Source organism: Moschus berezovskii, chromosome 22 (assembly GCF_049115385.1).
Source record: "Moschus berezovskii isolate FMDL1 chromosome 22, NW_MosBer_1.0, whole genome shotgun sequence".
In the NCBI taxonomy this organism is placed as follows: Eukaryota; Metazoa; Chordata; class Mammalia; order Artiodactyla; family Moschidae; genus Moschus; species Moschus berezovskii.
Window position 1 is genome coordinate 5,036,513 of NC_142481.1, and position 14,298 is coordinate 5,050,810.

At 43.5% G+C, this 14,298-nt stretch overlaps 1 protein-coding gene across 1 annotated transcript; it reads left to right on the forward strand.

Moving 5' to 3' along the window:
• The first annotated feature begins 2,478 nt into the window (after positions 1–2,478).
• LOC129546412 (uncharacterized) lies at positions 2,479–14,298 on the forward strand. The gene is made up of 4 exons (XM_055411337.2): positions 2,479–2,659; positions 4,284–4,371; positions 5,844–5,970; positions 11,299–14,298. The coding sequence occupies exons 2-4, from the start codon at positions 4,357–4,359 to the stop codon at positions 13,335–13,337; spliced, it is 2,181 nt and encodes a 726-aa protein (XP_055267312.1). The 5' UTR covers positions 2,479–2,659; positions 4,284–4,356; the 3' UTR covers positions 13,338–14,298.

Consider the following 14,298-nt stretch of genomic DNA (forward strand, 5'->3'; position numbering starts at 1 on the left):
TTCAGCTGCTGGTAACTGTGGGGGAGGGGTAGTGGACATCACCACCCTGCCCCCGACAAGCAGGGGGTGAGAGCTTTTATAGACAGAATGTGTGTGTTGGGGGGGCAGATTACATGCAGAAATTACATAGTCATCTCTAACAGTCATCTTCATATTGGTCATCAGTGGTCTGACTAGCAGTAGCATCTTGGTTGTTTTAGGTACAGTTAATCTTTAGTTCTGGGGTGCACTTGTTCCTATTTCTTTGTGGTCAATTCTTGGAATTGTGGCAGCTCAAGTCCTGGGTACAGTCTGGCCATCTTGTAGTTAACTTCTTCACCTGGGGTTTTGGTATCTATAGGACAGCTCGCAGGATATGGTTCAGAATATTATCTACAGCCCTTAAGAAAGAACTAAAGGTCCTTGACTATGCTTAATGACTACATTATTTAGTCTCCTTCATTTGTTTAAGCATTTCTCACTTTTCTGATTAAAATTATTCTTTGACTAAAGTGTTCCACAGGCAAAACGCAAGCAGAAGACATGGTGGGGGGTGGGGAGGGGGCAAGGATCATAGAGTCCAGCTCCATTTCAATGCCACAAATATAATTTGAGGTTTACCTGATGACAACCCGCTAATCTGTAAACCTATGCATCGCAGCAGCTTTCTTCTTTGTAGTGATAAAATGCATTCACTCATTCTATCAGTGAGGAACAATTCATCACTCACGATACAGCAGGGAATCAGTGACCATTTTCAAATAGCTTATATTCTGTAAGGGGAGTCAGCAATAATAAAACAGGATGGTGATGAATACAATGAAGGTGTGCATGTACAGTGATAGAGCGCGAGTCCTAAACGGTGTGTTCAGAGAATGCTCTATGATAAGGTGATACTTGAGAAGAATCACTCATTAATTGAAGAGTGTCATGCAAATAGAGAAAGGCCATTGGGTGGACAAACTAGAAGGAGAAAATTGCCAGGACAGGAACATTTACAATGACTGAGGACTAGTTACAACTCATGTGTGGCTTGGTGGGGTGTGATACTAAGTTTCCTCTGGAGACATTTAAAATTTGGGACTTCCAGTTAGATTTTTCTTTTTTTCAGGACGTAGAAGCAGCTAAATAAAGCAGCTGTGTATATACTTTTGTATGAACTGAAAAAGGGTTTGGAAACTCCCATCTAAAGTCAGCTGGTCAGAAGCAGAGGTGACAACCTGGACTTTTACTGGCCTGTGAAGTGTGTTGGGGGAGTGGAGTGGGGACAGGGGAGTGGCAGATTTGTGGGATGTGCGGGATCTGACACTATATCGGATAAGTGCCGAGGTTGAGTTGAATTGTAGGACACCCAGCTGGTGTCACAAGCAATTGCTTGTGGAAGAAACACCCACATACTTGTTCATCAGAAGTGTCAGAAGTGGAGTCTTCTCTGTCAGTGTGGTAGTAGTTTAAGGGTAAAGGAGACAGAGGGAAGAAACACACAGGTAGGAGGAACTGGACTTTTCCCTCCACAGGAAAAAAGGACACAAACAGGCTATCTTAGCATAAAATTCAGGTTAACTGAAGTCAGAATGACTTGCCTACTTATCAATAGGTTAAAAATTCTTTGATCAGTCCTGTCACTATGAGTCTCTGGAACAGAGCACAGTGCCAAGTTAGCCTCCTGTGAGAATAGGGAATAGAAGCCAAAATGCTACTCTGTAGAATGTCAGTGTAAAATAGCTACTACTACGCATGCAGAGCTTGTATTTCACATTCTAGTTTGTATGGAACAACTGCAGACTGCTTAAATTAAATCCAACCGCAGGAAATGTTTCTGAATCTAACCACCACTACATACAGATCCTTCTCCGAGATCTCAGACCGCTGAATTGCTTCAGTCTCACAGGACTGGGTGCAACCTACTGACTGGCACAAACAAGCTTTTGACTTAAACCGTTTTCAGTGTAAGAGGAAAACATCTTCAGTTCAGTTCAGTGGCTTAGTCATGTCCGACTCTTTGCGACCCCATGGACTGCAGCACGCCAGGCCTCCCTGTCCATCACCAACTCCTGGAGTTTACTCAAACTTATGTCCATCGAGTCGGTGATGCCATCCAACCATCTCACCCTCTGTCGTCCCTTTCTCCTCCCGCCTTCTGTCTTTCCCAACATCAGAGTCTTTTCCAATGAGTCAGGTCTTCATATCAGGTGGTCTAAGTATTGGAGTTTCAGCTTCAGCATCAGTCCTTCCAATGAATATTCAGGAGTGATTTCCTTTAGATGGCGAGACAGTAAGTTAATCTCTTAGCAGGGAGCAACGATGCATCAAGAGACGGAAAAGATTCTCAAGCGTTTCTAACCCAGGGAGCTGCGCCTTCGCAGCGCCGCGGAGGGACGCGCAGGCCCCGCCCCTTGCCCGCCTTCTCGCCCGCCCCGACCGGACCTGGGTCCCACGCCCCTCCCTCTCCGGCCGCGCTCCGCCCAGGCCCCTGCCCCGCCGCCGTGCCTCCGAGTCCGCGCGTGCGCAGCTGGCAACGGACCCGGAAGCGAAGATCGCGGAGCGAAGGTCATATTGCGGCGCGTTGTTTCTTGTTTTTCGTGTAAATTTGCGCTTCATAGCCGCGCGCCCAACCCTCCCTCAGGGTGTGGGAGTCACTGGGAACCTGAAAATCACCGCACCTACGCCTCCGTGCCCCGTAAGTCCAGACGTCGGCTGTCACAGGGGGCGTTTCCCTCTGCGTTTCAAATCTCTCGGAGGCTAGTTCGGTGTTTGGCTTTCTTTTTCCCCTCTCTTTGGTTTTCTTCTTCGCTCTCTGTTCCTGCTTAAAATCCTTTACTGACCGCCGCCCCCGCTGACCCGCGTGAAGCCCTCTTCCCCGACCTGGATTCGCTCTCTCCTCCTCCCCTTCCTCGTCCCCCCCAACCTCGCCCTGGAGGCCGCGCCGGCCCCGCTCCCGGAGAGGCCGCGCGCGTCCCTTCCCGGTCCTGGGATTCTGGGGAACTTCCCGGCTCCCGAGTCCCCCTCCCTCCCAGCCCCTCTGTTCTCGCGTCGGGCCGGTCCTCTGCCGCTCAGGCCTCTTCATAGTGACGTTTCCCCGTCCGCGTGTGCGGGGAGGTGACATGGGTCAGCCCCGTGACACCAGCTTTCTCGCTGGAAAATGCTGTCTTCCGCTAGGCGGGCATCTTATTCGGTCGACATCCCTGTCAATATGTGGGCGAGGGGGATCAGAAGCCGAGACAGAGCGGTTCACAGAGAAGTAGGAAAACTAAGGAGGAAAAAAGAATGAGTGAGGACAGATGGCCTCGACGACGGTGAGGGCCTGTTTCAACGAGCACTTGGTAAGGATGTCAGTGATTTTTTAGCAGTTGAAACCTAGTTTAGTCAGTCTGATATTCCGTTGTCTTCCCTGTTACGCGATCTGTTAAAATAGTGAGGCACTAAGTGGATGTTCCCCTCAGGGCTTCTGTGTTCGCAGAGAACACAGTGATGCAGAAAGGGCTGATTGACAAACCTTCCAACAGAGCCCCTCTATTCATGATGAGCACGTTCTCGCAGAGCTTATTTCCAAGCTGATAAGCCCTTCAGTATTTTCCCAGAAAGGTCAGCTTCTTGGTCTCCATTCCTAGACACCCGGAGTCCTTGGATTTGCAGCTTCTGTGCGTTCCTCTTACAATGCCAGTGCCCAGAGGACTCTATGCCTTTCAGCTTTGTTTGTCCATGCCTGCATGGAGGAGAGGAGGAAAAATGGAGAAAATGGAGGGGAACCTGTCGGGGTCTGCAGGAGAGTTGTGGGAGCAAGTGTGGGCCTCTGGATGAGCCCAGTGAACTTGGGTGTGTGTGTGTGTCCCAGGCATGGTTGTGGGGTCACGGGGTGTACGGAACCGTTGGTAAAGGATGTTGCTGTTCCGGCTGGAGCATCTGCAAGTGGGTTTTTGGATGGTGTGGGCTGCATGAAATGGTGTGGGTACCATAGCATCTTAGCTCAGGTTTCCTGGGACATACAAGATGCTGAGGCTGAGATGTGCATGCATGGGGAGTAACATGATCTCACCTGTGGAAGAATGAAAGCAGTGGATTTGGCAGAGGGAAATGTATTCCAGTGATGTTGTTAAAACAGGTCCTGGGCTGAGTCCATGGGAGCGCTGTGTGCAGGAAGATGGGTACCTTAGTCCTGGCGGGTGCCTACACACACCTCTTGTGACAGTGGGCAGCAGAGGACTGTCTCTTCCATTTGGTGAGGTCTTCCCTATGTGTGTGGTTGTGTCACAGGAAAGGGGATGTTGATTCTAAGCCTTAAACAGTCTGTTTTCAACTTCCAGGATTGACTTCGAAAGACTCACCTCTGAGGAAGAAATCTAGAGGAGGCAGAAGAGGAAGGAAAAGAGGTCAAGAATGACTCTTTCTCAGGTGAAGTCATATTCTCAGTTGATTGTTTTGTTGGTCCTTCCAAAATGCCCTGCTTCAGAATTACCAGTCCTCTCTGATGGTTAAGTATGTTCTTGCTCAATAAAAGGTTTTTTTTTTTTCAATTTTTAATTCAATAGCTTTTCAACCCTACTGTTTTAATGTATACACTAATGGTGGTTTAGTCGCTAAGTCATGTCCAGCTCTTGCACTCTTGTGACCCCATTGACTAGCCTGCCAGGCTCCTCTGTCTATGGGATTCTCCAGGCAAAACTATTGGAGTGGGTAGCCATTTCCTTCTCCAAGGGATCTTCCCAACCCAGGGATCAAACCCAGGTCTCCTGCATTGCAGGCAGATTCTTAACCAACTGAGCTATGAGGGAAGCCCCTGTATACCACTAATATCCTTTCCAATTTTGAATCAATATTTTATTAGTGGAATAACCAAACTCTGGCTTTTGTTAATAGTTACTTATCTGGATTTAAATGGATAAAATTATACTTGCATTTTCAGTTATATGTATTTTACAGAGATTGAAGTATTATATATTTGTTCATGCTTGTACTGGCTCTTTGCTAACCTACTGTAGAATAATGTTGACAAACTAAATTATGTAAGATTAGAACATTTTCCTTGTCCCAGAGATGCTGAGCTACATTAAGTAAAAATGATAATTTAAAAACTTACCCAAAATATGTTGAAACAGCTACTCTCATTTTAGTGAATTGGATATTGACATGTGTGTGTACATGCATGGATGTGCAAGTTCATGGCTTTTATAAAAGACATCATCATTTTATAGTAAGTTTTTTTATTTTTTAGCAATTGAGATTATATCTTAATTTTTTTACACTGTCGCATTAATAATTTAAATAGGAGTAAAAATGAAAACATTACGTGTGGATGTGTACACATGTTATGCATTTGCACATGTCCACCTTGTACTCGTTTCAGCTTTCTCAGGAAACCCTCTATGTTAATACATGTAGTGACTGTCAATACATGTAAAGTATTAAGAGTAATGCTTAGCACATAGGAAGTATTCAAACGCTTTTCGTCATTTCTCTTGTTATCCTCATTTCAGTGTTAAGATCCCGATCTTTTTGTAAAGCTGCTGTGAACTTTTTCGTCTCTCAGGACACCACTCACTAGCTCATCTGCATATTGAATCCCACTCAGTGTGTACAACAGAATATCTGAGTCTTCTTTGTAGCCAACCTGTGTTTCATTTGTGCTTGTATATTTCATGTATCATCCACAGAAATCAGTCATCCACACTGATTTGGAGGATATCATATTCTCATACAGAAGCAAAGAAATAAAAATTCGAGGCGTGTAACTTGCTCAAAATGCCTGTACTGGAATCCGTCAAAACCCATTCTCCAACCCAATTGATTCTCTCTCTTCTTCTCATTTTGTGTGAAGATCAGAACTCTCCTCGTAGTCCCTCAGTGAGATATATTTTTCATTTCAGGGACATTTGACCTTCAAGGATGTGGCCATCGAATTCTCTCAGGAGGAGTGGGAATGCCTAGACCCTGCTCAGAGGGCCCTGTACAGGGACGTGATGCTGGAGACCTACAGAAACCTGCTCTCTGTGGGTAAGGATCACTTACCTCTAGAAGTTGGGATCTGCCATGGGGTATCTCTGCATTTTCCCTCTGTGCCTTTTGGGAGCCCCTGTTTTGCTTGACTGAGCTCAAAGCCTTGTTGACTCAGACATGCAAAGCTTCATGATTGGCATCAAGAGTTTAACCGTTTCTTCAGAAATCTGCACATTTCATGATACGCTAGGAGTTGTTCCAGTCCAGTGGCAAACTTGTAAAATACTGAATTCCCTGTTTTCTCCCCCTCTGCTTTTGATTCAGTAGTTCTAGGAAGAGAGCTCGAGACCTGCATATTACACTGTTCCCTCTGCACTCAGAAGGAGGCAGTAGGTGAATGTGTGAAGTATTTTCCCAGACCCCCGCCTTGTAATGTCTTCACTCCTCAGCTGAGTGAGGAGCTGGGAGTTCTTTTCTTTTCTTTTAAATTATTTATTTTTGGCTGCACTAGGTCTTCACTGCTTTGCTCGGGCTTTCTCTAGTTGTCACGAGCAGGGGCTACTCTTCCTTGTGCTGTGCAGGTTTCTTATTGAAATGGCTTCTCTCTCTCTCTTTTTTTTCCCCCCCTTAAGGGGAAGTTTATTTCCTGGTCAGAAAAGAAGAAGCAGGGACAGGACCCTGTGCACTTAGGCCTGGGCCTGACCGACGAAGGGTGGGGTTGGGTGGGGTGCGGGCAGAGGGGACGGCTCCAGCTGTGCAAGCTTGGTCCCATGGTTGTCCTGGCTGGTCCAGGGAGGACCCGCTGGGGATGGTGGCACCAAGCCTGGGGGCAGAGGCGGCAGGCCAGCGGGCCCGGAGGACAGCACATATGGAGGCAATAAATACTGACAGGCCACGGCAGACGACTCCAGGCCGGTAGGCCAGGAGGGACAGGTAAGGCTCGGCTGCTGGCTTTATCTGCCGAGAGCTCTCTCTCGGGAGCCGTGGGCTCTAGGCACTACCCACTGGGACAGAGCAGCCAGAGGCGTGAGGACACCCAGCCTCCCAGATGGGAAGGAGGCCGCTTCGAGTCTTGGCAGTTTGACTTTCCCCAGCCCCCGGAGCCATCCGCATGGGCCTGGGAAGACTGGGGACCAGCACATCCCCAGAAAGAAATGTCCTCTCTTATTGCACGTCACAGGCTCTAGGGCAAGTGGGCCTTGGTGGTGGCGGCTCATGGGCTCTCGATCTCGGGTTCGATAGTTGGGACGCAAGGGTGCAGTTGTTCCAAGGAATGTAGGGTCTTCCTGGACCAGACTGAACCTGTGTCCCCTGCGTTGGCAGGCAGATCCTTATCCACTGCACCACCCAGGGAAGGCTGTTCTTTTCTTTTTCTAAGTACGAATTTCTGTTTCTGAAAGTTATCTCCATCTTAGAGCAAGGGAAAGAACTCTGGATTCTAGAGAATGAAGTGAAAATAGAAAAAAATGTAAACAAATGGGAATGTATCAAAGGTGCCAACACAGGTCAGAGCTCAGAAGGGCAGTGAGGAAACCACACCATTAATAGTGTTTGGGAAACTCTCCCAAAGTGGGAGACGTCTATGGGAAAACAGAATTTTGTTTCTTGTGAATTTTCAGAGAAAATTTTTCTCCTCCCTGACTTGTTCTGTCCTGCAATATGTAAAGTTTATCTTTTCACACTCCCATGGTGCTGCAGCAACTCCCACACAGACCAAGGCAAAGTGTTTATCACCACCTACACTCCGTCATCTGGCTCCTGAGAATTCTTTGCTTCTTCGACTTTGAGGAGAATGGGATAGTCTTTTTCCGTTGGTCTCTCTTTCTTGATTCCATCAGATGCATTGGCAGGTGGGTTCTTTTACCACTAGTGCCACCTTGGAAGCCCATAATTGCTCATAGTATTCTCTTATAATCCTTTTGATTTCTGTAGAATCAGTTGTGATCAGTTGTAATGTTCCCTCTTTCATTTCCAACTTTAGCTATTTGAGTCTTCTGATTTTTTTCTTAATCTTGCTGAGTGTAAATTTTGTCTTTCTTTTCAAAGAACAAACTTTGAGTTTTGTGGTTGTAGTTTTTTTATTCTCTAATTCCTTTAATCTTTTTCTTCCTTCCTTCTCTAGCTTTGGCTCTATTTTGTTTTTCAGAGATCTTTTTTTCCCAATCTTTTCTTCCTTTCTCTCTCTCTTATTTTTAAAATTCTTATTCACATGGTCAACCAGGATTTCTTTTGTGCACTCCTTTGTATTTTCTTTTGCCCCAGATTTATTGACATGTAATCCACATAACATGTGGACACAGACCATAGCATGAGTTCTGATAGCTCAGCTGGTAAAGAATCCACCTGCAATGCAGGAGACCCCGGTTCGATTCCTGGGTTGGAAAGATCCGCCGGAGAAGGGATAGGCTATCCACTCCAGTATTCTTGGGCTTCCCTTGTGGCTCATCTGGTAAACAATCCACCTGTAATGCGGGAGACCTGGGTTTGATCCCTGGTTTGGGAAGATCCCTTGGAGAAGGGAAAGGCTACCCACTCCAGTATTCTGGCCTAGAGAATTCCATGTCCATGGTTTCACAAAGAGTCAGACAGGACTGAGTGACTTTCACTTCAATCCACGTAACATGGTATAAATGTAAAGTGTACAGAGTGATGATGTGATATACATATATTACTAAATAATTACCAGAGCAGCACACTTAACACATCCATCAATTCACATAGTTACATTTGTGTTTGTGTGTGTGTGCGTGGTGAGAACATTTAACGTCTGCTGTCTAATCAAGTTTGAGTGTATAAGACAATTTTGTTAACAGTAGTCACGATGCTGTATATTAGATCTCCTGAACGTATTCACCTTATAACTGAAACTGCCGATCCCCTGCCCCTGCAATCACTCTTCTACTCTCTTTTTCTAATCATTTGGCTTTTGTTTTTAAGATTCCATATATATGTGATAAAAGTGAGGTCATAACTGTATTTGTATTTCTCTCCTGACTTATTTCACTTAGCATAATGCCCTGAAGGTCTGTCTGTATTGGTACAAATAGCAGGATTTACTTTTTTTTTTTGCTGAATAATATTCCATTGTATGTGTAACATTTTAAAATTTCTTTACACACTGTTGGACACTTAGCTTTTTTTCATGTCTTCGCTATTGTAAATAATGCTGCAACAACAGAGCAGTGCAAATATCTCTCTAAGAGAGTGCTTTCATTTCCTTTCAGTGTATTCCCAGAAGTGAGATTGCTATATCTTATGGTAGTCCTTCTTTTTTTTTTTTTTTTAATATTTTGAGGAATTCTACGTACTTTTTTTCTATGGTGGCTGCACCAGTTTACATTCCGACCAGTATTGCACTGGGTTGCCTTTTCTCCATATCTTCACCTCCACTTTCTATCTCTTGACTTTTTTATGATGGCCGTTCTACTAGGTGTGAGGTGGTATGTCACTGTGGTTTTGCTTTGCATTTCCTCCTGAGGGCAGCTCTGGGTATTGGGAGGCTTTGAGTTCAGTCTCAGAGCCTGTCAGTTCTTTTCTTCCAAGGTCAGTATTCTAGTCACCCTTGTGCAATTCTTTGGAATCCCCGGTTGCACAGTGATAAAAAAAAATTCGCCTGCCAATCCAGGAGAGATGTGGGTTTGATCCCTGGGTTGGGAAGATCCCCTGGAAAAGGAAAATGGTAACCCACTACAGTATTTTTTTTCTGGGAAGTCCCATGGACAGAGGAGACTGGCAGGCTACAGTCCGTGGGGGTTACAAAGAGTTGGACACGACACACATGAAAACATATTCATCCACTGAACAACTTTCTCCCGACAGAACCTAAATCAGTATATACAGGGCTGATGACTCAAAAGCCAGTTCCAGGAGGGATAGCCAAGTCTGACTGTTAGAGCTCTTATTATCTCCCATGAATTCTTTCTTTCTCAGCTCCTGGTATTCATTGTAGTATTTTATAATGTGTACTGCCTGAATAGCCAGTTGTGCTCAAGAACATGTTTTCTGATTCTCTAGGCACCGGTTCAGATTGTCTTTCTCTCGCTTGCTGTGTACATTGGTGTCAGGTACATAAATCCTGTGAGTCTGCTGTCCTTGTTTTTAAAATAGTGGTTTTAGGGTGCTTGGGCTTCAGAAATTGCAGCTTCTGGTCTCCAGAGCTAGGGCTTAGTATTTGTGGTGCACGGGCTTAGTTGCTTCTAGGCATGTAGGATCTTCCCAGGGATCAAACTGGTGTCCCTTGTATTTCAGGTGGATTCTTAACCACTGAACCACCAAGGAAGCTCCTGTGTATGTTTTCATTTTCCAATATGTTCTCAGCAGTGTTGTCTCTGACATTCATTAATAAATTCTCAAAGCACATGCGATGTATCACATATGATTTGGGGCCAGTGACCAGGATAACTAAAGGGCAGAGCATAGACAGGGACTTGCTCTATTAGTTGACTGTGATATAGCTGCAGACATGAAATCATAATTGTAACTTCTGATGTCTTTTTCCAGTTCTTTTTTATAATGTTATGTATTTTCCTGACATGATAGTTCGTAAGTCAGTGATTTCTATATAACTCCCAGCTCTCATATTGTGTGCTTCTTCTAGAATATAAGTTCTTTCTTTATTCTTAAGGGGGAATGTCTAGAGTTCCACAGAGTAAAAATTTTCTGTAATATGGTGACTTATTATCTATGCTGACTTTGTCATGGTTTACTGGAATAATTTTCAATTTATATTGTGACTGTGATGATCTTTCAGCATGCATTATGCAATATATCTGACACACAGCATCTCTTAATGTTGTAAAATGCTTTCTCTCAGTGAGTACATGTGGATATATAATGTGTATTAAGATAAATATTTTGTTTTCTTATAAGTTTTATTTTCTCAGTTCTACAATGGTTTTGCAATTTTAAACTACAAGTTATTTAGATTATTTATTAGATAAGCTTGTTTTGGATTATTTAGCATTACAATACATTGACTGTTCTTTAGTACTTATATATGTATAGTAATTATGCATGAAATATGTATAATAGTTTTTTCTCCTCAGTTATGAGACAGCAGTATGTTTACTGCCAAAAGGTATGTGATCTTTGAGGTCATAGTGGAAAATACCCTTTCTTTGAGAGCTAATGTAAGTTTGCACAAGGTGAGTGATTTTGTCATTGAGTGACTAGGCTGTCCTAAAATTAACTTGAATTACATGTGATTGTTCTTTCTTTAATAAAAGATCCTACTTCTTTAATTGTGTCTGAAAACTTGATGGTCATGGTTGGGAAGTTTAATAACTGTCCAGGATTGGTAATGCCTTTAATATCACATTTTCAATATGAAACATTTATTTACCATCTGTAATTAATAGGATACCTATGGTTCTTTATATCTTGTAGCTGTCTCTCATATACACGTGATCAAGAAATTAAAACCAAAAGCAAACAGTGATACAGGAGTATTCCAGAGAGTGATGTTGGAAAGATACGAAAGTAAAATCAGAGATTTTTACTTCACGGAAATCCAGGAAAACATGCATGTCTTTGAGTGTCAGTGGACAGATGATGAAGGAAATGACAAAGGAATGCCTGTAAACAATGATGAAAATCTCACTGATAGAAAAAATCAACATGGTAGAAGGGATCCAGGAAACAAACCTATTGAAAAGAAGCTTGCATTAAGCTTTCAGGATGAATGGTGTATATTTAAAAGTGAAGAGAAAATTGATGAATTTAATCAAGCTGACAAGAGTAGCAACAGTAGCACCTCATTTCTACCATTTCAGACAATTTCTCCTATTGTCCAAACCAACATTTCTAATCCATATGGGAATGATTTTATTCATCCTTCAATACTGTCACAAGACCAGAAAGCATACAAGGAAAAACCTTATAAATGTAATGAGTGTGACAAAACCTTTCCTTACAGCTCAAACCTCAGCAGACATCAGTTAATCCATACGGGAGAGAAACCTTATAATTGTGATGTATGTGGTAAGGTGTTTAGTCGAAATTCACACCTTGCATGTCATCAGAGAATTCATACAGGAGAGAAACCTTACAAATGTAAAGAGTGTGGCAGAACCTTTAATCAGTGCTCAAACCTCACTAGACATCAGATGATCCATACAAGAAAGAAAACCTGTGAATGTGATGTCTGCGGCAAGGTCTTTAGTCGAAAATCAGTCCTTGTAAGTCATCAGACAGTGCACTTTGGAGAGAAATCTTACAAATGTAATGAATGTGGCAAAGCCTTTAGGAAGCGCTCCAGCCTTACTCAGCATAAGAGAATCCATACAGGAGAGAAACCTTACAGATGTAATGAGTGTGGGAAGGCCTTTAGGAAGCATTCAAATCTTACTCAGCATAAGGTAGTCCATACTGGAGAGAAACCTTACAGATGTAACGAGTGTGGCAAAGCATTTAGTGTGCACTCAGCCCTAAGGAACCATCAGATAATCCATACAGGAGAGAAACCATACAAATGTGATGTCTGTGGCAAGGTTTTCAGTCGAAATTCAATCCTTGCAAGTCATCAGAGGCTGCACACTGGGGAGAAACCTTATAAGTGTAAACAATGTGGTAAGTCATTTATTCAACGTTCACTCCTTTGGATTCATGAGAAAATCCATACTGGTGAGAAACCTTACAAATGTAATGAATGCGGCAAAGCCTTTCCCGTGCGGTCAATCCTTACTCAACATATGAGAATTCATACTGGGGAGAAACCTTATATATGTACTGAGTGTGGCAAAGCCTTTACAAAACATTCCAATCTTACTCAACATAGGACCATCCACACTGGAGAGAAACCTTACAAATGTGATGAGTGTGGCAAAGCTTTTACCCAAGTTTCAAGTCTTAGCAGGCATCAGAGAAGGCACACTGGAAAGAAACCAAGTAATTGCAGTATGTGTGTTAAGCCTTTGATCCAACATTCACAGCTTTGGGATCTTGAGAGAACTCATACTGGAGAGAAACCTTACAAATACGATGTGTGCTGTAAGGCATTGGTCCAACATTCACAACTTTGCAGTCATGAGAAAACTCTCACTGGAGAACTCAAATGCAGTTTATGTGGCAAGGCTTTTATCCAGCATTCAAACCTTGTGGCACATCAGAGAATTCATACGGGAGAAAGACCTTATAAATGTAATAAATGTGATAAGGCTTTTACCCAGAATTCACAACTTTGGCGTCACGAGAGAACTCATATTGGAGAGAAGTCTTATCAATGTAATGAGTGTGGCAAAGCCTTTACAGATGGTTCACATCTCAATCGACATAAGATCATTCATACTGGCGAGAAACCTTACAAATGTCATGAGTGTGGCAGAGCTTTTACTCAGTTTACAAACCTGGGTAGGCATCAGAAAATACATACTGGAAAGAAACATTATAAACCTAATCCATGTGGCAGTGCTTTTATTAAAAGCTGAAGCTTTGGGCATCATCGAAAAATTAATAATAGAAATCTTACAAATATAATGATTGAGATAAAATGTATGTAGGTAGTCAGACCTTAAAATCAGAGACTCCCTCAAGGAGAGAAATCATTTAAAACATATGTATGTGGCAAAGCCTGTAACTGTGCCTAACATTCATTTGGTGGCAGAATGTACATCTTTAAGAGAAACCACACAAATAAAATTTTGGCAAAGGTTACCCAAAGTTTAAGCCTTCTGGAATGTAACAAAATTCTTACTAGAGAGAAACCTTATAAATATGATGCCTGTGATCAGCTTTGTAAAAAATGTATACCTTTGTGGTTGTGCTCAGTCGCTCAGTTGTGTCCAACTGCAGCCCTGTTGACTGTAGACTGCCAGGCTTTATTGGATTCCCCAGGCAAGAATACTGGAGTGGGTTGCCATATCCTCCTCTAGGGGATCTTCCCAACCTAGGGATTGAATCCAGGTCTCCCGCACTGCAGGCCAATTCTTTACCATCAGAGCCACCAGGGAAGCCCTTTAAAGATGGTAGAGTGCATAAAAAGGTTTAGAGGGGGTGTGTGTGTGTGTAGCAGAGGAGGAAGAATGCCATGCCATCCTGACACAGAGTAGCGTAGGCACAATTCAGGCTCACCAACAGCCAGAAGTGGGTTCAGGCTATTCACAGTCAATACTGAGGAGAGAACACAGGCCCTGAGGCAGAGTGTTGAGTCAGTTAGAGGAAATCACTTCCTTTGCTCCAGGAGTTCAATGGAGAATAAACAGGGTCTTAGAATAAAAAAGATGGGAGAGATGGAGGTGGCCTTTTGAGGCGCTCCACAGGAAAGGTATGGAGCAGACACACAGGGAATGTGAGGGAACAGGCAGGAATCTGAATGGAGACCAGTCAATTCGCAGGTGTATTTTTCTCCAGCTGTGATGAGCCACACAGGGACAAGGTGGAGCTGGTGTG